This window comes from Somniosus microcephalus, chromosome 30 (assembly GCF_052327205.1).
Source record: "Somniosus microcephalus isolate GS21.2 chromosome 30, FLI_Smic_1.0, whole genome shotgun sequence".
Lineage (NCBI taxonomy): Eukaryota > Metazoa > Chordata > Chondrichthyes > Squaliformes > Somniosidae > Somniosus > Somniosus microcephalus.
In genome coordinates this window covers 7736566-7759521 of record NC_141016.1, presented here as the reverse complement: position 1 = coordinate 7759521, position 22956 = coordinate 7736566, and the positions used below count along the sequence as shown (strand labels likewise).

Here is a 22956-nt window from a genome sequence, read left to right as displayed (position 1 = left end):
CTCTTCCCCCCCTCTCTTCCCCCCCTCTCTTCCCCCCCCTCTCTTCCCCCCCCCTCTCTTCCCCCCCCCTCTCTTCCCCCCCCCTCTCTTCCCCCCCCTCTCTTCCCCCCCCTCTCTTCCCCCCCCTCTCTTCCCCCCCCTCTCTTCCCCCCCCTCTCTTCCCCCCCCCCTCTCTTCCCCCCCGTCTCTCCCCCCCCTCTCTTCCCCCCCCCTCTCTTCCCCCCCCCTCTCTTCCCCCCCCCCCTCTCTTCCCCCCCCCCCTCTCTTCCCCCCCCCCTCTCTTCCCCCCCCCCCTCTCTTCCCCCCCCCCTCTCTTCCCCCCCTCTCTTCCCCCTCTCTTCCCCCCCCTCTCTTCCCCCCCCTCTCTTCCCCCCCCTCTCTTCCCCCCCCTCTCTTCCCCCCCCTCTCTTCCCCCCCCTCTCTTCCCCCCCCCTCTCTTCCCCCCCCCTCTCTTCCCCCCCCCCTCTCTTCCCCCCCCCTCTCTTCCCCCCCCTCTCTTCCCCCCCCTCTCTTCCCCCCCCTCTCTTCCCCCCCCTCTCTTCCCCCCCCTCTCTTCCCCCCCTCTCTTCCCCCCCCTCTCTTCCCCCCCCTCTCTTCCCCCCCTCTCTTCCCCCCCCTCTCTTCCCCCCCCTCTCTTCCCCCCCCTCTCTTCCCCCCCCTCTCTTCCCCCCCCTCTCTTCCCCCCCCTCTCTTCCCCCCCCTCTCTTCCCCCCCCTCTCTTCCCCCCCCTCTCTTCCCCCCCTTCTCTTCCCCCCCCTCTCTTCCCCCCCCTCTCTTCCCCCCCCTCTCTTCCCCCCCTCTCTTCCCCCCCCTCTCTTCCCCCCCCTCTCTTCCCCCCCTCTCTTCCCCCCCCTCTCTTCCCCCCCCTCTCTTCCCCCCCCTCTCTTCCCCCCCCTCTCTTCCCCCCCCTCTCTTCCCCCCCCTCTCTTCCCCCCCCTCTCTTCCCCCCCCTCTCTTCCCCCCCCTCTCTTCCCCCCCCTCTCTTCCCCCCCCTCTCTTCCCCCCCCTCTCTTCCCCCCCCTCTCTTCCCCCCCCTCTCTTCCCCCCCCTCTCTTCCCCCCCCTCTCTTCCCCCCCCTCTCTTCCCCCCCCCTCTCTTCCCCCCCCCTCTCTTCCCCCCCCCTCTCTTCCCCCCCCCTCTCTTCCCCCCCCCTCTCTTCCCCCCCCCTCTCTTCCCCCCCCCTCTCTTCCCCCCCCTCTCTTCCCCCCCCTCTCTTCCCCCCCCCTCTCTTCCCCCCCCTCTCTTCCCCCCCTCTCTTCCCCCCCTCTCTTCCCCCCCCTCTCTTCCCCCCCCTCTCTTCCCCCCCGTCTCTTCCCCCCCCTCTCTTCCCCCCCTCTCTTCCCCCCCCTCTCTTCCCCCCCCTCTCTTCCCCCCCCTCTCTTCCCCCCCCTCTCTTCCCCCCCCTCTCTTCCCCCCCCCTCTCTTCCCCCCCCTCCCGCCCCCCTCTTCCCTCCCCCCTCTTTCCCCTTCCCCCACCCCTCCCTCTTCCCCCCACCCCTCCCTCTTTCCCCCCCCCCTCTTTCCCCCCCCTCCCCTCTTTCCCCCCCCCTCAGCAGGGGAGTGCTCCCCAGTGTTCTGGCCAATATATATCCCTCAATCAACATCACAAAAACAGATTGCTGCGCATAAAATGGCTGCACGTTTCCTACATTACAAAAGAGACTACGCTTCAAAAAGTTGGCTGTAAAGCGCTTTGATACGCCCTGAGGTTGTGAAAGGCGCTGTATAAATACAAGTCTTTCTCTTTTCCTTCTCTCTCTTTGTTTCTTTCTTTGTTTCTCTTTATGTCTCTCTCTTTCTTCACCCCCCCCCCCCCCCCCAACACTGCTGCACTGTCGGAGGTGCCGTCTTTCGGATGAGACGTTAAACCGAGGCCCCGTCTGCGCGCTCAGGTGGATGTAAAAGATCCCATGGCCACTATTTTGAAGAAGAACAGGGGCGTTCTCCCCGATGTCCTGGGTCAATATTCATCCCTCAATCAACATCGCCAAAACAGATTATCTGGTCATTATCACGTTGCTGTTTGTGGGATCTTGCTGTGCGCAATTGGCTGCTGCATTTTCCTACATTACAACAGTGACTACACTTCAACAAGTACTTCATTGGCTGTAAAGTGCTTTGGGACATCCTGAGGTCGTGACAGGCGCTATATAAATGCAAGTTTATTTTCTTTCTCTTTTTCTTTCAATGAGATCATGGCTGATCTGTGACCTAACTCCATATCCCTGCCTTTGCCCCCCATATCCCTTTATTACTTTGGTTAACAAAGAGCGAGCAAGAAGGTTGCAATGGAATGCAAATGGAATCTTATCTGCTGAAATGCAGAAACCTAGGCTGTGACAGTTTATTAACCAGCAATAAAGACTTAATGGTTCCGCTGTGAATAAAGGCATCAGTCAGGACCTTATCTGTCATAGAATCATAGAATGGTTACAGCATGGACATCTCTTCGGAAGTGCCTGCAATCTGTAGATTTTTAAAATTATGTTCTGTTCATCACTGTTTTTAAAAAAAAAAAAAAAAATATATATATATTTTACATAATTTTGCTGTTGACTTAAATATTGAATTCAGCAACGAGCTCCTGTTCCCTTTGGACGCTGGAGGTGGGTCAGCCATCACCGACCCTCTCCATATCTCCCTCCAGAATGTCCGTTCACTTGCGAACAAGGCCCTTGCCATCCAGGAGCTCACTGCGGATGATTGCATTGACATCATGGCCCTGATAGAAACTTGGTTGAGGGGTGATGACACCTTACCCTTAAATGAAGCCTCCCCACCTGGTGAGACCTTCCATCACTTGCCCTGCTCAGACTGCCGTGGTGGCGGTGTGGCTCTCATCACCAAATCACACCTTGGTCTGTCCCCCTACTCCTCCGGCACTTTCTCCTCCTTTGAGCATCTCACCTTATTACACCCCTCTCACATCTCATTTACAATTCTTGTTCTCTACCGCCCACCCAAGTACTGTCAAAATTTTATTAGAGATATCTTCACTGCTTTCCTCCCTCAGCCTCTGCGCCGATTGACTTCTCATCCTCGGTGATTTCAACCTCCATCTCAATTCATCATGGTCTCTCTCCTCTGAGTTCACTAACCTCCTATCCTCCCTTAATCTCTCCCTCTTTGTAAACTCCCCAACCCATATTCACGGCCACCCCCTCGACCTTGCCATCTCTCGTGGCTTCGCTACCCCCATCGTGTCAATCGCATATAAGGCCATCTCTGACCACTTCCTCGTATCGCTCTCCACCCAGATCCCCCTTCCCACCCCCACCCCCGCATCCTTACTTCCTTCTGTGTCCGTCCCTGGTAAAAACTCTCTCCCAGCTCTCTTACAACTGCACTTATGAAATCCCAACTGTCCTGGTTTGGCCCTCCATTCACCATGACATTTCTGCAGCTACCGATCTGCTCAACCACACCCTCACCACCACCTTTGATGCCCTAGTTCCCTACTAAAACAATTACCCTCTCTCACCCTGGCTGTTCCCCCTGGTACGGCCCTCGTCTTCGCTCCCTTGAGTCCAAGGGACGAAGACGTGAACAGATATGGCGGACAACTGGTTTAGCCATTCACTGCCAGATCTGCCTGGACCACATAAAGCATTATCAGGTCCTACTCTCGTCTGCCAAAATTGCTCACTATTCCAGGATCATTCTGCAATATAAAGATAAACCCCGGCTTCTATTCTCCACTACTAACCATCTTATTAAAACCCTCTCCTCCACCCTCACCTCCGACAACAAGTGTGAGGAGCTCATGGACTTCTTTGTCTCTAAGATTGAGACCATCCGTTCAGCTGCCTCTGCCACTTCCCTTCCTTCCCCTAGCCCACCGGGCTAAACTTCCTCTAAGGTTCCCCCTTACCCTAGCCCTGAACTCGCATCTTTCTCTCCAATCCCCCCTCATGACCTCTCCGCGCTCATCTCCTCCATGGACCCACCACCTGCTCCCTCGACCCTATACCCACCAAACTGTTGACCACCCAGCTTCCTTTTCTGGCTCCCATGTTCACTGACATTGTTAACGGTTCTCTCTCCTCAGGTACTGGCCCCCTCTCCCTCAAATCTGCCGTCATCACCCCTCTCATAAAACCAACCCTTGACCCCACCGTCCTTGCAAACTACCGCCCCATTGCCAACCTCCCTTTACTCTCCAAAATCCTTGATCGTGTTGTCACCTCCCAAATCCGTGCCCATCTTTCCCGCAACTCCATGTTTGAATCCCTCCAATCCGGTTTCCGCCCTTGCCAAAGTACTTAAACGACTCTCATCAAAGCCACAAAAGACATCCTTTGTGACTGTGACAAAGGTAAACTATCCCTCCTCGTCCTTCTTGACTTGTCTGCAGCCTTTGGCATGGTTGACCACTCCATCCTTCTCCAACGCCTCTCCACCGTCGTCCAGCTGGGTGGGACTGCACTCGCCGTTCCATTCTTATCTATCTAATCGTAGCCAGAGAATCACCTGCAACGGCTTCTCTTCCCGCTCCTGCATCGTTACCTCTGGTGTCCCCCAAGGATCTATCCTTGGCCCCCCACTATTTCTCATCTACATGCTGCCCCTTGGCGACATCATCCGAAAACACAGCATTAATTTCCACATGTACGCTGATGGCACCCAGCTCTACCTCACTACCTCTTCTCTCGACCCCTCCACGGTGTATTAATTGTCAGACTGTGTGGTAAACCACTGTTGTTAGTATTGTTGTTCACTGTTAGTACTGTTGTTCACTCTTGCATATTGTTGTACTTGTCTGTGCATGCCTCAGCTGACTCCGCCCCTGGCTCCACCCTCATGGCTGGGTATAAAGGTCGCTGCTCAGAAGCCTCCGGCCCTTTTGGATACCAGGCAACCACAAGAGGCATGCTCTGTTCTTTGGTAATAAAAGCCTGTTTATTACTTTCTCAATCTCCAGTCTTTTGTAGCAATTGATAGTGCATCAATTTTATTACCAAAGTTAAATGTTGGCTGCGGATGCTGATCAACCGATGGCGCAAAACGCTGAGCAGCAGGCGCTGCTGCGAGCCCTCAGACCAACATGCCTGGACTTAGACCCCCAAGAAGCAGGTTCGTCGACTAAATTCGCACAATGGCTGCGTTGCTTTGAGGCGTATCTGGAAGCCTCGACCGTGACTCTTGATGAAAATAAACTGAAAATCCTGGCCTCGAAGGTGAGCCACCAAGTCTATACTTTAATCCAAGATGCGACGACCTACGCGGCGGCTATCGACCTACTGAAAGGGCAGTATGCACGCCCGGTTAACACGGTCTATGCCAGGCACCTTTTAAGATCTCGCAGACAGCAGCCCGGGGAATCGGTGGAAGCCTTCCTACGGGCACTGCGGGTACTCGGACGCGGCTGCGACTGCAAGGAAGTATCGGCCGCGGCACATGCGGAGGGACTGATACGAGACGCTTTCGTTGCGGGTCTAAGGTCCGACTACTCCCGGCAGAGGCTGCTGGAGAAGGGTGAAATAGACCTGACAAAGGCAGTGTCCCTCGCGCTCTCGCTCGACGCGGCCCACAGAAATATGGACGCTTTCTCCCCTCATCGCCCCGCGCCGTGGACGCCGCAATCTTGGGCCATGGGACCGCCACCTCCGACTGCTGCAGCGATGTCCAAGGCACAAAAATGCTATTTTTGTGGCCAAGCTAAACACCCTAGAGCACGCTGCCCCCGCGAAGAATGCTACCTGCTCCGGCTGCGGGAAGAAAGGTCACTACGTTAGCGCCTGCAAAGGGAAGACCGCTAACGCCAGCAGCGCTGCGTGCGAACCGTGGGCGCAGCCATCTTGTCCGCCATCTTGGGCTCCCCCAGCCGCGTGGGGATCGGGACCGTGGGCGCCGCCATTTTGTCCGCCATCTTGGACGCCTCCGACTTCAACCACGGGGGACCCGGACTCAACCACCGCCTCATCTGACGACCACATCGACTCGCTCGACCATACGCTGGCCTCCGTGACGCTGGACCAATCTCTCCCTCATCAACTGTCCAGGTCCATGATGGATATTACGGTAAACGGCCGCGCCACTACCTGCCTTTTTGACAGCGGGAGCACGGAGAGCTTTATCCACCCCGACACGGTGCGCAGTTACTCTCTCCCGGTCCTGCCGACGCGCCATCGGATCTCTTTGGCTTCCAAAGCCCAGTCAGCGGACGTCGGTGGCTACTGTGTAGTGACCCTTTCAGTAAGGGGCACAGAATACAAAAATTTTAAACTTCTGGTCCTGCCCCATCTCTGCGCTGCCGTTCTACTGGGGTTGGATTTTCAGTGCCACCTTAAGAGTGTCACATTAGCGTATGACGGACCCCTCCCCCCACTCACAGTCTGCAGCCAGCAGCTTTTAAATCGCCCGCCGTGCACCATTTGCAGCCTCTCCACCCTTAAAGTCCCCCCCCCCTCCTTGTTCGCTAACCTCACCCGCGACTGTAAGCCCATCGCTACCAAAAGCAGGCGTTACAGTGTTGGGGATAGGAGCTTCATTAAATCCGAGGTAGCGAGACTCCTGAAGGAAGGGATTATTGAAAGTAGCACCAGCCCATGGCGAGCACAAGTGGTGGTAGTGAAGACTGGCGAAAAACAGCGCCTAGTTATTGACTACAGCCAGACGATCAATCGCTACACCCAACTAGATGCATACCCACTCCCCCGCATATCTGACATGGTCAATCAGATAGCACAATACCGGGTGTTCTCGACGATTGATCTGAAGTCGGCATACCACCAGCTCCCCATCAGGGCTGAGGACCGCCAGTACACAGCTTTTGAAGCTGACGGTCGGCTCTATCACTTTCTCAGAGTTCCCTTCGGCGTCACCAACGGAGTTTCTGTCTTCCAACGGGAGATGGACCGGATGGTTGACCAGAACGCGCTCCAGGCCACTTTCCCATATCTAGACAACGTCACCATCTGCGGCCACGACCAGCAGGACCACGACGTTAATCTAGAGAAATTCCTCCGGACGGCCCAGCGGCTGAATCTCACATACAACAAAGACAAATGTATGTTTCGTACTACGCGCCTTGCTATTCTTGGCTGCGTAGTGGAGAACGGAGTCATCGGCCCAGACCCCGATAGAATGCGCCCCCTTATGGAGCTCCCCCTCCCCCACTGCCAGAAAGCACTGAAGAGATGCCTGGGGTTTTTCTCTTACTATGCGCAGTGGGTGCCCAACTATGCGGATAAAGCCCGACCCCTCATCAAGTCCGCCTCCTTCCCCCTGACAGCAGAGGCCTGTGCAGCCTTCACTCTCATAAAAGGAGACATTGCGAAGGCCACAATGCACGCTGTGGATGAGTCCCTTCCTTTTCAAGTGGAGAGCGACGCATCCGACTTTGCCCTAGCTGCAACCCTTAACCAGGCGGGGAGACCCGTGGCCTTTTTCTCAAGGACCCTCCAGGGCCCCGAGATTCGACACTCCTCTGTCGAAAAGGAGGCCCAGGCCATTGTGGAAGCCGTGCGACATTGGCGGCATTACCTGGCCGGAAAACGATTTACCCTGCTCACTGACCAGCGTTCAGTGGCTTTTATGTTTCATAATAAGCAGCGGGGCAAAATCAAGAATGACAAGATCTTAAGGTGGAGAATCGAACTCTCCACCTACAATTACGATATCTTGTACCGGCCCGGGAAACTCAATGAGCCCCCAGATGCCCTATCACGTGGTACGTGCGCCAACGCGCAGGTTGATAGGCTACAGACCCTCCACAATGACCTCTGCCACCCGGGGGTCACCAGGTTCTTCCATTTTATCAAATCCCGTAACCTGCCCTACTCCATCGAGGAGGTCAGGACCATGACCAGGAACTGCCAGATCTGTGCCGAGTGCAAGCCGCATTTTTATAGGCCAGACAGAGCGAGCCTGATCAAAGCCACGCGCCCCTTCGAGCGGCTGAGCATCGATTTTAAAGGGCCCCTCCCCTCCTCTGACCGCAATGTGTACTTCCTCAATATAATTGATGAGTACTCCCGTTTCCCGTTTGCCATCCCTTGCTCGGACATGACCAGTACCACGGTCATTAAATGTCTGAATGACCTCTTCGCCTTGTTCGGTTTCCCTAGCTATATCCATAGCGACAGGGGCTCATCTTTTATGAGCGACGAACTTCGGCAGTACCTGCTCGCGAGAGGCATTGCTACAAGCAGGACCACCAGCTACAACCCCCGGGGTAACGGCCAGGTGGAAAGGGAGAATGCGACAGTCTGGAAGGCAGTCCTTTTAAACTTAAAATCTAAGGGCCTTCCGACCTCCCGCTGGCAGGAGGTCCTCCCTGCGGCGCTCCATTCCATTCGGTCGCTGCTCTGTACACCCACCAATGCCACTCCTCACGAGAGAATGTTCTCCTTCCCCAGGAAGTCCACGTCGGGGATTTCGCTACCAACATGGCTGACTTCTCCAGGTCCCGTCCTACTGCGGAAGCACGTGAGGACCCATAAGGCGGACCCCCTGGTCGAGAGGGTGAGCCTCCTCCACGCCAACCCGCAGTATGCTTACGTGGTGTACCCGGACGGGCGGGAGGACACAGTCTCCATTCGAGACCTCGCACCTGCAGGTGCTCCTGAAACACCCTCTTCGCCACCCACCGCTACTCCTGCCTACCCCCAGGACACAGTCCCCGCACGAGACCTCGCACCTTCGGGTGCCTCTGAGAGACCACCATCGCTACCTCCCATTACCCATGCTCTGACCCCTGTAGACGGCATGCAGCAGCCCCAGGGTCCGCCACCTGCTACACCTCCTCTGAACGAGACACCGGGTTCACCGTTGGATGCTGCACCATCACCGCCGCTGCTGCGACGCTCAGGACGGCTTACAAGGCCTCCTGATAGACTTCAGTACACGAATTTTTAGTGCACTTCACCCCGCCGGACTCAATTCTAAACAAGGGGTGAATGTGGTAAACCACTGTTGTTAGTATTGTTGTTCACTGTTAGTACTGTTGTTCACTCTTGCATATTGTTGTACTTGTCTGTGCATGCCTCAGCTGACTCCGCCCCTGGCTCCACCCTCATGGCTGGGTATAAAGGTCGCTGCTCAGAAGCCTCCGGCCCTTTTGGATACCAGGCAACCACAAGAGGCATGCTCTGTTCTTTGGTAATAAAAGCCTGTTTATTACTTTCTCAATCTCCAGTCTTTTGTAGCAATTGATAGTGCATCAGACTGCTTGCCCGACATCCAGTTCTGGATGAGCAGAAATTTTCTCCAATTAAATATTCGGAAGACCGAAGCCACTGTTTTCGGTCCCCGCCACAAACTCCGTTCCCTAGCCACTGACTCCATCCCTCTCCCTAACATCTGTCTGAGGCTGAACCACACTGTTCGCAACCTTGGTGTCATATTTGACCCTGAAATGAGCTTCCGACCACATATCTGCAGCATAACTAAGACTGCCTATTTCCACCTCCATAACATCGCCCGTCTTCGCCCCGCCTCAGCTCATCCGCTGCTGAAACCCTCATCCATGCCTTTGTTACCTCTAGACTATTCCAACACACTCCTGGCTGGCCTCCCATGTTCTACCCTATGTAAACTTGAGGTCATCCAAAACTTGGCTGCCCGTGTCCTAACTCGCACCAAGTCCTGTTCGCCCATCACTCGCTGACCTACATTGGCTCCCGGTTAAGCAGCGCCTCGATTTCAAAATTCTCATCCTTGTTTTCAAATCCCTCCATGGCCTCGCCCCCTCCCTATCTCTGTAATCTCCTTCAGCCCCACAACCCCCCGAGATATCTGCGCTCCTCTAATTCTGCCCTCTTGAGCATCCCTGATTATAATCGCTCAACCATTGGTGGCCGTGCCATCTGTTGCCTGGGCCCTAAGCTCGGGAATTCCCTTCCTAAATCTCTCCGCCTCGCTATCTCTCTCTCCTCCTTTAGACGCTCCTTAAAACCTACCTCTTTGACCAAGCTTTTGGTCACCTGCCCTAATTTCTCCTCGTGGCTCGGTGTCAACTTTTTTGTCTTGTAATACTCCTGTGAAGTGCCTTGGGACATTTTACTACGTTAAAGGCGCTATATAAATACGTGTTGGTGTTGGAGGAGGAGACTATTCAAGGTGACCGATTTTGGTGCTTAAAGGGAACGTTGTCCAATTTGAGGCCGGCAGATTGTTGACTGCGATGCAGAGGAAGCCAATCCAAGGGTATCTGGGTTAAGAGTAACTGGAGAAGGCAGCTGAGGACTCCCCTGGACAATGGAGGGCTGCAATAGGATACCACGCCAGGCCAATAGCCGCCAATAAAAATGGGTCAAGGGACAACGCAATGCTTTGCGGAGAGAAGAGGTTAAGGGATGGGGCAAGGAGGATGTGGGTGGATAATCCACCAATGAGAGAGCAGCACGGAGAACAGATCCTTCCAGAGGTTCCAGGTTGGCCCGAATTGGAACCGGGCGACTCCCGCAGTGTTGAAAAATATCACTGGGGGAAAAAAAACTGGAAATTCAAACAATCCTGTCACGTCCAGTTCATTGGTATCTGGACTTGGGTACTTTTGTGAGCATTTATTTGCAAAAAGGGTTAATAATTAATTCAGCAGTGTTTGTATGGAGCTTGCAACTTGAGTTGCCCACTAAGGCAAAACTTTGGACGACTCTGATCGATCAAAAGTTGGATCTAGTGTCCATTTCCTGCTGCCTAAGATTGCACTGTTTTCATATCTCCTTGGGTTTCGGTACCTTACAGGACACATAATACTTGCATTTATTGAGGATCTTGGCCTACAACAACTTGCATTTATAGCGCGCTTTTACTGTTGAAAAAGGTCTCAAGGCGCTTGTATATTTGAGCAACGTTGCCCATTGATGAGGTTAAGGTCTTGATTGGCATGAGAAGGTGGGTCAGAGAATTTGTTAGGCGACTCGTCCCAACACCACCAAAAACAGATTATCTGGCCATTCATCTCATTGCTCTTTGTGGGAGCTTGCTGTGCGCAAATTGGCTGCTGTGATTCCTACAACGCGACAGTGACCACACTTCAAAAGAACCTCATTTGGCCGTGAAGCGCTTTGGGACGTCCTGAGGTTATGAAAGGCGGTTATATAAATGCAGGTTCTTTATTTTTTCGAAAGGCTCCACTGGACTGCCAATCGCTTGGATATTATAGGGTAGAATTTGCGCTGGGGTTTTTCCTGATCAAGGCTTTCCAGGGTTCCTGCCGATCCTCGGCTGCACTTGCGGTGGGCAGTCGGGAGAACCCCCTGCGAAAATGAACAGTGTGTGTGTTCAGGCTGGCTCTGAAGGGGTGCAATGCGGGAGGTCCTGTCGCTGTCCCTATCTGAGCATCGCAGCTGAATTCTATTCCTTGTCAGCCCTCCCTGCAATTTTCTCCTCCCATTACAAGATTAAAAATGCTGAGTCAGACACATGCATTTCGAGATAAGTCAGCACTCTGTGCTAATCACATGCTTACTGTACATTACTCAACCTGTGGCAATGAATTAGCACTCTGTTACAATAACACTGCTTTTATGATCTTTGCCCTTGTTCTTTTTCTGCTATTGCAGCATCTTGACTACAGTTGATTTCAGTTTTGACTGTACAGATTCTTTTCACTGGAAAGGATACACAGCCTGTGTAAAATGAGTCCAGAAACCAGTGGGGGTATAGGTAGAGAGCACAGTGAATTAATTACTAATGAAGATAAGAAAGAACTTGCATTTATTTAGCAGGATGTCCCAAAGCATTTTACAGCCAGCTTTGGAAGTGTACACACTTGTAATGTGTGAAACGCGGCAGCCAATCTGCGCACAGCAAGCTCCCACAAACAGCAATGTGTTCATGACCAGATAATCTGTTTTTTAGCGGTTGAAGAATAAACATTGGCCCAGGACATGGGGGGAAACTCCCCTGCTCTTCTTAGAAATAGTGGCTGTGGGATCTTTTTACATCCACCCGAGAGAGCAGACGGGGCCTCGGTTTAACGTCTCATCCGAAAGACGGCACCTCCGACAGTGCAGCGCTCCCTCAGCACCGCACTGGGAGTGTCAGCCTAGATTTTTGTGCTTGAGTCTCTGGAGTTGCGACTATGAACCCACAACCTTCTGACTCGGAGACGAGAGAGTGCGACACACTGAGCCAAGGCTGATAACTGGCAGTTACCTTGGCACAGTTTCACCCGGGAGCCCCAGGTGACAGTAGTGGAGATGAAACACTGGCATAGCGGGAGGATGAGTCGAGGGGGCTGGTGCTATATCTGAACTGGGTGTACTCGCTGCAGACACTAGTTGGCTGAATTGAGATGTGTTGCATTCCCCAACACCGACATCCATTCGTTGTATGATCACAAGATTTACTTTCAAAAAAAGCACACTCTTTCTCCAGAGAGTTGAGGAGCAATACATGGCCTGGTACTGGGCCATATAGATTAGATGTTTGATCTCTGCTCTCCGGAGCATTGGTGACTGAGCTACAGATGACCACAGTGATCCCAGAATTGGAGAGACAGCAGTCAATCAGGGTTCCTGCTCTCGATTGCTGTCGAGGGATCCCTCCTGGCAAGTAGCCGTCAAGTGCGACCAGAATCAGGATTGATTGTGAGGCCCACTGGGTTCAGTAGCTTGTCGACACTGGGCTTGCGCATGGACTGGATAGGGACCTTCGGTTTGTGTCTGTAAACCATCCCCCCCACCACCACCACCCTGTCAGTAACTTTGGACCAGGAAGGGTGCAAGTGCAAAGCAAGAGGCCATGTTAAACCCCTTGCCAATAGTGCCTAGCAAGGCAGTGTTGCATTGAAGCTGTGGAACTTGCTTGAACATTACCGAATGCAACAACGCCCAGCTCTTCAAGCGAGAGGTTAAAGTTGGGGGGAAATGGATGCTGGGAAATTGGTTCTCATTAAGGGTCATGTACGACATGCAAAAGACCATAACTCTCTCGAATGGTGTTACTATATCTTGCTACAGCGGACTCTAAATTTCCCCATTCCGGATTGATGCATGAACTTGTCCAAAGGGGGGGAACTCAAAGTGGCCAAACCCCCTTCCTTCTCACTCAGTAGATTTCCAATAATCCATCCTCTTCCCATTCCCTTTGTTGACTATTTTAGTCACCTGTCTCAAACTGGTCCATGCCTGCCCTGACATAGCGGATAGTGGAATGGCGTCTGAGCTTGTTAAAACGTTTTCACATGAATATCGGCAACAGCCATTTCTAGGCCTAAAGGTTTGTGTTTGGGACGTTGGGTTTGGTGCTTCAGCGTGACCTCGGGGTTTGGTGCTTCAGCGTGACCTCAGGAGGGTTGGGGCTATTTAAAAGGAGACGAGGGTTGAAAGTTGATGAACAAATGGGCCGCTCTGATTTGAAAATGCTTCAATAATTTAAGTACTGCCCAGACTTCACTGGGCTGGCTTGCACATGTCGGCTCTATTGTTCGGGAATAGTGTGTCAGAGATGGGTCATTGTGACATGACTGCTCAAGGTTAGAATTATGTAAGTGTCAAAATCCTGGAACACCCTCTCTAACAGCACTGTGGGAGTACCTTCACCACACGGACTGCAGCAGCTCAAGAAGGTGGCTCACCACCACCTTCTCGACCAATTAGGGATGGGCAATAAATGCCGGCCTTGCCAACGATGCCCAGATCCCATAAGCAAATAAAAAATTTAAAAAAAAGATTTTTTTTGGAACAGGGTTAGTGTGGGACAGGTGAGTATTGCCACTGAATACGAGTCACTTTCTAATCCCTGGTTTACCATGGGCTACACCCTGGTTTGTGTCCTCGTGTGGTTGTACATTCAGTTCTAACAGTAGGGCTTCCTTGGGGAGGGAGTGGTGCTGGGGCTGGGCTATTTAGAAAGGTGCAGATGTGGCTTCCCTTCCTCTTCCTCCTCGTACATGACCCTTAATGAGAACCAATTTCCCAGCATCCATTTCCCCCCCCAACTTTAACCTCTCGCTTGAAGAGCTGGGCGTTGTTGCATTCGGTAATGTTCAAGCAAGTTCCACAGCTTCAAGGGAAGAGGAAAGTTGGAAAGACCCAGAAGGTTGTGTCAGAGGCAGAAGGCTACGTGATGCTAACCTCTCGCACCGTTCTTGTTTAGCATTAAACCCGAAGCTGTGGAGTTTGATTACAAGAAGCAGAAGACCCTTTTACCCAGCGCTGCTTGTTCCTCGGGGCGCTAAAGCGTCACAAATCATCACGGAAGCGGTAACTGATGCAGCATTCCAAATGTTAAGACTCTCTGGGGGCAAAATTCGGTTGGTTAGCGCCTCCAGGGGCGCTAGAGACTTGGCGCTCGAGTGCGGCAATTTTAGCGCCGCTCGCAAAATTGACCAGTTGTTTTGCGGCAGCGCTAAACGCTACCGCCACGATCTCCTGCGCCCGCAGATCATGACGTCAGTCGAGCGTGCAGCGCCCCGGTAGCGTCCTGGACTGGATATTGAGTCGCGCCCCCTGCCTTAGCGCCTGCCGCTAGGAACGATAGGTAATGGGGAACGTTTTCAAGTTGGGAAGGGGCTGGGGGAGCGCTATTTAAAAGCGGGCGCTTCCTGCCTTTTCTTGTCGGCGACATTTTTGGTACACGTAGGTTTAGAGGGAGAGAGATGTCCGGAGAGATTTAACGCTATCCGAAGGAGTTTTGGCCCTCAGCACCACTTTTGAGGTTCCTAAGCGCCGAGCTTTTTCCCTGGGCCTATCTATTAGTGCTTCCAACACAGTTGCTTTAGAGGTCACTCCAGGCCGAGATTCGAGGCTGCAGTGAGCAGGCAATGACTGGCCAGCAAGATGGCACTTCCCCTTTTAATAACTGGACGGCGCCAGTCTGTCTGGCTTCCATGGTAACTGACATCGCCTGAGCTTCAGTAGTGTTCTGAGGTTGCGATTCACTCCTCGACATTAGCGCCTTAAGAGGGGTGTGTAGTGCCTGATTAGCGCTCCAATCAACTCCAGGGGGCGTTAGAGACGAGTTTTGCTGTCGGAGGCAACAATTAGCGCCGGGCGCTAAACTTTGCGCCCGGACGTTATTAGCGCCCCAAAATGGGCGATACCCAATTTCCCCCCCCCCCCCCCCCCCCGTTTCTCGTTCAGTGCCTCCCATATCAGTAGCCCCAGGCTTGAGAGAGCAGACTGGCCTCTATAGGGTTCTGCCTGTGATGCTCTGGAGGTGCAAAGAAGCCACTCCGTGTGACTTTCCGCAACCCTCCCTCCGTGACAAAGCTGTTGGTCCTCATTCGGCACTACCACGGACTGTTCCACGGCTAAACCGGGGAGCTCTTGGGAGGAGAGCGGGCTTGAGATGATGGTGTCCCAAACGCCAGAGGCAGTTCAGTTCAAACTTGCCCTCTGAATTTAGTTAATTGAAAGCCACATCGTACCAACTTGAAACATACAAAATTCTTACAGGGCTTGACAGGGTAGATGCAGGGAGGATGTTTCCCCTGGCTGGGGAGTCTAGAACCAGGGGTCACAGTCTCAGAATAAGGGGTCGGCCATTTACAACTGAGATGAGGAGAAATTTCTTCACCCAGAGGGTGGTGAATCTTTGGAATTCTCTAACCCAGAGGGCTGTGGAGGCTCAGTCATTGAGTATATTCAAGACAGAGATCGATAGATTTTTGAATATTAAGGGAATTAAGTGATATGGGGAAAGTGGAGATGAGGTAGAAGATCAGCCATGATCTTATTGAATGGCGGAGCAGGCTCGAAGGGCCAAATGGCCGACTCCTGCTCCTATTCCTTGTGTTCTTATGTTAATTCAATGAGGGCGAGTTGGCGACCAGTTACTTTCCACAGATGACTCTTCTGAGGTCCCAGCCACACCGGAACTATAGGTGTATTTGAGCATATGCCTGTGTACTTGGCATGACCAATCCCAGTCCTAGTCTTGATTAGATATTTATCCTGCCTTTTTATTAACTTGGTTAATTGGCAGTTCTTCAAAAGCATATAGTACTGCCACTGTTGAATGAACCCTTTGTGCTCCCAACGATGTGTATTTTAACGATGTGTATTTTTTCTGATTGTAACTTCCACCAGAGCCCTGCTATAGACCAGCATCAGTCGCAGTTGTCAGGGGGGATTGAGTAGACTGGGCCTATATTCCCTAGAGTTTAGAAGAAATGAGAGCTGATCTCATTGAAATGTACAAAAGTCTAAGGGGCTAGTCTGGGTAGAAGCAGGGAGGATGTTTTCCCTGGCTGGAAAGTCTAGAACTAGGGGCCATAGTCTCAGAATAAGGATTTGGCCATTTAGGACTGCGATGAGAAGTTTCTTCACTCAGAGGGTTGTGAATCTCTGGATTTCTCTACCCCAGAGGGCTGTGGAGGCTCAGTCGTTGAGTTTATTCAAGGCTGAGATCGATAGATTTTATGGGCACGAGGGGAATCGGGATATAGAGAGAGTGCGGGAAAGTGGAGTGGAGGTTGAAGATCAGCCATGATCTTATTGAATGGTGGAGCAGGTTCGAGGGGCTGAATGGCCGACTCCTGCTCCTATTTCTTGGGTTCCTATGATGATGGACAGCGGGTATTCCCTCCCCCTCCTGACGTCTTTGCTCGAGATAACTGGGCCCTTGGGGAGGACCGTGGCTATCTCAGGAGGAAGACATCGGAGGGAGCTCCATCGAAGATTGGTCCTTGGCTTGCACGTGAAGGCTGGTCACTCGGGACAGGTGGACCTGTACCCGGGTTAGCCCTGTACGGCCAGTTGCTTTCTGCTAACCAGTTGGCTCCAGACCATTCTGACCGCGCGTCTCCTGTTGGTTCTCCTCCCCTCCCAGGTGGTGATGAATGGAGCCGCTCCGGCCAGCGGTGAGCAGGATACGGAGGTCACCGAGCTGATGGCGGTGTATGCCAAAGAGAATAGCACGGCAGAGAAGGTAAGAGGTGGTGCCCTTCCGGACACGGTGCTGTCACTGGAATTCCGCAGTAGCACAGTCGTACAGCTCCGAAGGACAGGGTAAATTGGAATTTAAAATGGGCTTCAGATACCTGCCACTGAGATTAAGACCTCCTTTCTCGCTGGTGACTGGAAGAGGCGAGGAGGGGCAGCCTTTACACTGAATCTGTCTCGATTCCTCCACAATGTCAATGAGTTTGCTGGTTCCTCTGTTGGCAGCATGATTGATTCAGAAACTACAAAATGTCGGTTTGTTATTTCGTTGTGATGTTGATGTGTCCAAGTTTGCAGACTGGGGAAGTGGAGCAATTCATTGGCCCAGAACTTGGGTGTCGGGGGCTTGCCGCGCGTGCAAGCCCCCGATCTGCACTCGCCCTGCGCGCTGACATCTGAAGCCCGGGCCTGCTTGCATTTCCTGTCACAGGCCCGGTTCAGATGTCAGCGCGCTGTGCTTACCTGATCCAGCGGCGTAGTTAGTGCGATGTGCCGGCTGGGATCAGGTGAGCACTGTGCAACCAATCAGGGGAGGGGAAGGTTCATTCATGAGTTTGAGAGTAAGAACTGTCAAACTCATGAAAACTACAGGGGCCCAAAACACTATTTAAACTTTAAATAAAAATTTAAAAAACATCCCAATCGTTAAATTAAGTATAAATAAGTTTAAAAAAATAATTTAAACAATTTTTTTTGAAAAAAATAAATTTTAATAAAAAGGGTCTAAAACTAAACGTACCTTATTGTAGATTCTTTAAAATAATAAACCTGTGGAAAAAAAAAATTCTAAATTACACTAAAACACCACTTGCCTGTAAAAAATAAATACTTACGTGTGCTTTTTACAAGCGTAAAGACCGGAGGCCTTTACACATGCGCAAATCCCCCAAAACAGAGGAAATCCAAGACGCACGCGCTGCCCCCTACAGCGCACGCGCTAGCCTCTTCACCTCTTGGGTTAGAGGAGAGGAAATGCCGGTTTTCAGCGCATGCGCTGTGCATGCTGAAAACCGGCATTTCCTCCGACCAGACGCGTGAGTACCCCTTCCGTACTCACGCGTTTGGGGAGGAATTACTGCCCCAATATCTGTAATCCTAGAATGACACAGCACAGAGGGAGGCCGTTCGGCCCATCACGCCTGTGCCGGCTCTTTGAAAGAGCTCTCCAATTAGTCCCGGCCCTTTTCCCCACAGCCCTGCAAATTTTTTCCCCTTCAGGTATTTATCCAATTCCCTATAGAAAGCTACTGTTGAATCTGCTACCGCCGCCCTTTCAAGCAACGCGTTCCAGATCAGAACATCTCGCTGCGTTTATATAAAAAAAAAATCTCCTCCTCTCCCCTCTGGTCCTTTTTGCCAATGACCTTAAATCGGGGTCCTCTGGTTACCGAGTCAGATCATGTCCCCTTGAATTATGGAAGGAGTATATAAGTGTAGAGTCCTTCCAAATCGGAGAAAGCATAGAACGCGAGTACCAAGTGCTGAAGGTGACGGCTCTGTCCCTGGCAGTGCAGCGGTGGGAGGGGCATGAATTCAGCCTATCACACGCCAGATGTGTTGCAGTAAAATTGAAATGCAGTAGCTTTTTAAGTGTTTTTATTTAAGTTTCCTCGCTGTTGGTATCGCCCACTACTTAAGCCCGGGCAACACTACTAAACCTCGGTTATTCCCGCAGGTTGGGAAATCTTGAAGCGCAGCACAGAAGGAGGCCGTTTGACCCGTTGTGTCCGTGCCGTCTTTTTTTAGTCACCGCAATCCAAAACTAATCCCACTCTCCTGCCCCCTCCATTTATCCCCGTATTTTCCTCTGCCCCCTCCATTTATCCCTGTATTTTCCTCTGCTACAAATATTTACAGTTCATTGACTCTCGAAAGACGCGGTGGCCTAGAAACATAGAAGCTAGGAGCAGGAGTAGGCCATTCGGCCCCTCGAGCCTGCTCTGCCATTCAATTAGATCATGGCTGATCATCCAAATTCAGTACCCGGTCCCTGCTTTCTCCCCATATCCCTTGATCCCTTTAGCCTTAAGAAATATATCTGCTTCAACCTTGAAACTTATAAAATTCTAACAGGACTAGACAGACTAGATGCAGGAAGGATGTTCCCGATGGCGGGGGAGTCCAGAACCAGGGGTCACAGTCTAAGGATAAGGGGTAAGCCATTTAGGACAGAGATGAGGAGGAATTTCTTCACCCAGAGAGTGGTGAACATGTGGAATTCTCTACCACACAAGGCAGTTGAGGCCAATTCATTAAATATATTCAAGAAGGAGTTAGATATATTTCTTAAGGCTAAAGGGATCAAGGGATATGGGGAGAAAGCAGGGACAGGGTACTGAATTTGGATGATCAGCCATGATCGCATTAAATGGCGGTGTGGGCTCGAGGGGCCGAATGGCCTACTCCTGCTCCTATCTTCTATGTTTCTAACCTCTCCCAGCCTCCACTGCTCCAACCGCCCCCTTGACCTATTTATAAAGCCGAAAACTGCTGGTGGCCTGTTGTGTTTGGCTTTATCGACCCACACTCGCACTTTGAAGGAATTGAGTTTTTGACCCCCCCCTCCCATTAAGTCACTCTTCATTCATACCCTTCTGGTGTTCCCACTCTTGTTAAATCTCGTGTTTTGTGGAACCAGCGAGGGAGCACTGGGGTCGTTGTTTTTTGAGCAGCCTCCAATGGTTCCTTTAAGGCCCAGTGGTTAGGCCGCTCACCGCCTGGTACAAGTAGGTGGAGCGTGCACGGCTCGGGACCCCGATTTGCATACTTAAACCCGGCCCTGCCCCGTTTCGGGTGGTCAGACTGATCGCCCGTTTACAGACAAGTCTGAAAATTGCATCAGGCAGGCCTTGTCTGTCAGTGGGGTGCTCGAGGTTCCCACCGCCCGTGTTTCTCAGGCAATTACCGGGCACTTGAAAATCATACCCCCCCTACACCCCCCCCCCCCCCCCACTGTGTCATGATAGCAGCTGGTTCCTTGGCTATCCACAGCTCTTCAGTGGCCCTTCTCCATGTGGGCCTAGGCAGTGCGTGTCGGCAGGCTGTTTGGCAATGGGGTGCTTCGCATTTGAGACCTCTTCTGTTCCGGACGGCCGCGAGTGAGCACATCGCAGCAGGCATCTCGGCCGAGTGTGAATAGGAACCTCGGCTGGTTTCCCCATCCTTTTCCAACCCAGGAGATCCAAGGCCTGGCAAACAAACCTGCAACTTACCTGGTCTCTGGGGCTCAGTGCCATTGTACATGCGCCCAATGAGCTATTTTGGGGGGGGGGAGCCTCCAGTTGACTATCCTAAAGCTGGTTTGACTACTCTACCGCATCCTCCAATTCTGGCCTGTTACACATCCCCGATTTTAATTGCTGCACCATTGGCGGCCGTGCCTTCAGCTGCTGAGGCCCTGAGCTCTGGAATTCCCTCCCTAAACTTTTCCTCCTCTCCGCCCCTCTCTCTCTCCTCCTTTAAGACACTCCTTAAAACCTACCTCTTTGACCAAGCTTTTGGTCACCTGCCCTAATATCTCCTTATGTGGCTCGGTGTCAATTTTTGTTTGATAATCGCTCCCGTGAAGCGCCTTGGGACGTTTTACTACGTTAAAGGCGCGGTATAAATGCAAGTTGTTGTTGTTGTATCGTGTTACCTCCGCTCCCTTGTGTGCTCCCCTTTTTGCTATTGTTTTTGGAGTGTTTAACCTCCAACATTGCCAATTCCCAGGCAACTGTTGTCGGATCCATGTCCCACACAGGGAAGAAGGAGAGTGGCAATGTTAATGAGGTGTGGGACTTCACAAATACGGGTGTTCCTGTGAAGCCCTGGAAATGACTCCAGTGCGGCACTGCAGTTGTTCGGCAGATTATGTTCCCTGTCTAAACTGTTTGAGGATTAATGTTTGGCAACTTGCCTGTGGTTATGGTTTAGTGGAAATACTGTAAACTTAAACTCTTTGTAGCTCAGAGTCAAAAGTCTCTCCAATAATCCACGGCCTCCAGGAACTGCGTAGCCATGGCAACCGGCCTAAGACCTTGATTTTCAGTAAACTCTCGGAAGCCAACTCTGGATTTTTTTTTCCCCCTTTCAGATCAATCAAACCAGAGGTCTTTGCAAACCCTCTGTTTTCTCTCCTCTGGTGTAAATGTGTTTTGGAAAATGCCGAGTGCTGGTTCCCCACTGGCAGTGCTGGTTTTTGCCCCCCCCCTGGTTCCGGGTTGCCTGGTGGCTCCTCCCCCCCCCCCCCCCCAGTGCCGTGTTGCCCAGTGCCGTTCTGGGACTGCAGTGGGTCGGGTTGAATGCTCGTTCTTGACGGTTCATCCTGTTTTTCGCAGTGTTCCTTGTCTGATGTCTCCGAAAGCACTGATCCCCAGAGGATGGACATGATCTACACCATCGAGGATGTCCCACCCTGGTATCTCTGTATATTCTTGGGCTTGCAGGTAAGTCGGAAAGAAACCTCTTCCCTCGACAATTCAGATGGGAGCTGGAGTGGAGTGAATAATAATTCTGAAGGACATGGAATTAGGCTCCATCTTGGACTTGTGATATCAATCGGGTAACCCTACATGAGCGCTGGCCTTCCCGCAGCTCGGGGTTAAATTTACCAGCTCCACACCGAGCAGATTGGGAAGGTTCTAGATTTGATCCCTGTGCTCGTGTGACCGGGGGTTGTGACAGAGAGGGCTACCATTGGTGGCTCAGTGGGTAACACACTCTCTCGCCTCTGAGTCAGAAGGTTGTGGGTTCCAGTCTCACTCCAGAGACTTGAGCACAAAAATCCAGGCTGACACTCCCAGTGCAGTGCTGAGGGAGTTGCTGCACTGTCGGAGGTGCCGTCTTTCAGATGAGATGTTAAACTGAGGCCCCGTCTGCCCCCTCAGGTGGACATAAAAGATTCCATGGCCACTATTTTGAAGAGCAGTGCAGTTCTCTCCAATGTCCTGGGGCCAATATTTATCCCTCAATCAACACCACTAAAAAACAGATTATCTGTTCATTATCACATTGCTGTTTGTGGGAGCTTGCTGTGTGCAAATTGGCTGTCACATTTCCTACATTACAACAGTGACTGCACTTCAAAAAGTACTTCATTGGCTGTAAAGCACTTTGGGACGTCCGGTGGTCGTGAAAGGCGCTATATAAATGCAAGTCTTTTTCATTATTGACTGCAAAGTGTCTGCATTAGGGGGAAATTGGCCAGAGTATCTACTCCTGATCACTAGTCAGCAAACCCCAACTGGAAGTGCGAGTGTGTGACGGTAAGATGAGGATTGAATCGAGCTTGGCTGTGACATCTGTCGTGGTCAAATAGCTGGTTGACACCAGGCGGGGGGAGGGGATGGAAGGGTGATGGTCGTCTTGGGCGGCGGTGGCGCAAGCCGGACGGCAGCCAATCGGTAGCCCGTTGCATATGCCGCCCGATTGTCTATCCCACGGGAGTGGGTGGGAATGGAAGCCGGGCGGAGTGTAAAAACGGGCTGTCGATTCACCGCAGTCCGTTCTGCGTCGCCGGCCGGCCCAGAAAAATATCGGCCGCTCCTTGTCTGCCTGAGCTTGGGCAGGGGCACTGGCCGCTTGGGCCAGTTATTGAAGAGGGCAACCGGGAGAACACTGTCGCACAAAGGAGCCAGCTGTCCTCGGGAGAGAAGGGCTGGGGTGGGGAAGAGAGAAGAAGGGCAATTATCTTTCCTGGTCAAAGCGGACTGTTTACTTGGTTGGTTCATGAAACAACTCATTCCACTAAGTGATGCTGTCATTGGCGCCCAAGAAGGGTCAGTAACCATGGCGATGAGAAGCCCGCGCAACAAGGCTGCGGCCTTGCTCCTGGCTGATTGAGAGATGGCAGCGGGAGATTGAAAACTGTTCCAAATCGGTGAGAGAAATGTTCATTTAAGAACTCAAAAGTCCAAACTCGCGTGAAAAGACGAATTAGGGGGGAGCGCGGAGAAGGAGGAACCGAGTTCGAGCTGCAGTTTTATGGCCATATCATTGTCGGTGACACGTCCGGGAGCCCCACAATTAGACAGGACATACAGCACAGCCTGACGTGGTCAAGTGGAACCTGGACAAAATTAAAAGGCGTTTTGCTGAGGTCAGCTGAAATGAGGAGAGCAAAGGCTGAGAGAAAGTG

The 22956-nt window shown here is 52.2% G+C and overlaps 1 protein-coding gene across 1 annotated transcript in view; it reads left to right on the top strand.

Annotated features, from left to right (window-relative positions):
* The window catches only part of slc23a2 (solute carrier family 23 member 2), an 86908-nt gene that overhangs the window by 9601 nt on the left and 54351 nt on the right, over nucleotides 1-22956 (top strand). The window contains exons 3-4 of the mRNA XM_085970955.1: nucleotides 16726-16824; nucleotides 21158-21265. Of these exons, the coding sequence (XP_085827081.1) occupies nucleotides 16726-16824; nucleotides 21158-21265 (207 nt within the window). The remainder of the gene's footprint in view (nucleotides 1-16725; nucleotides 16825-21157; nucleotides 21266-22956) is intronic.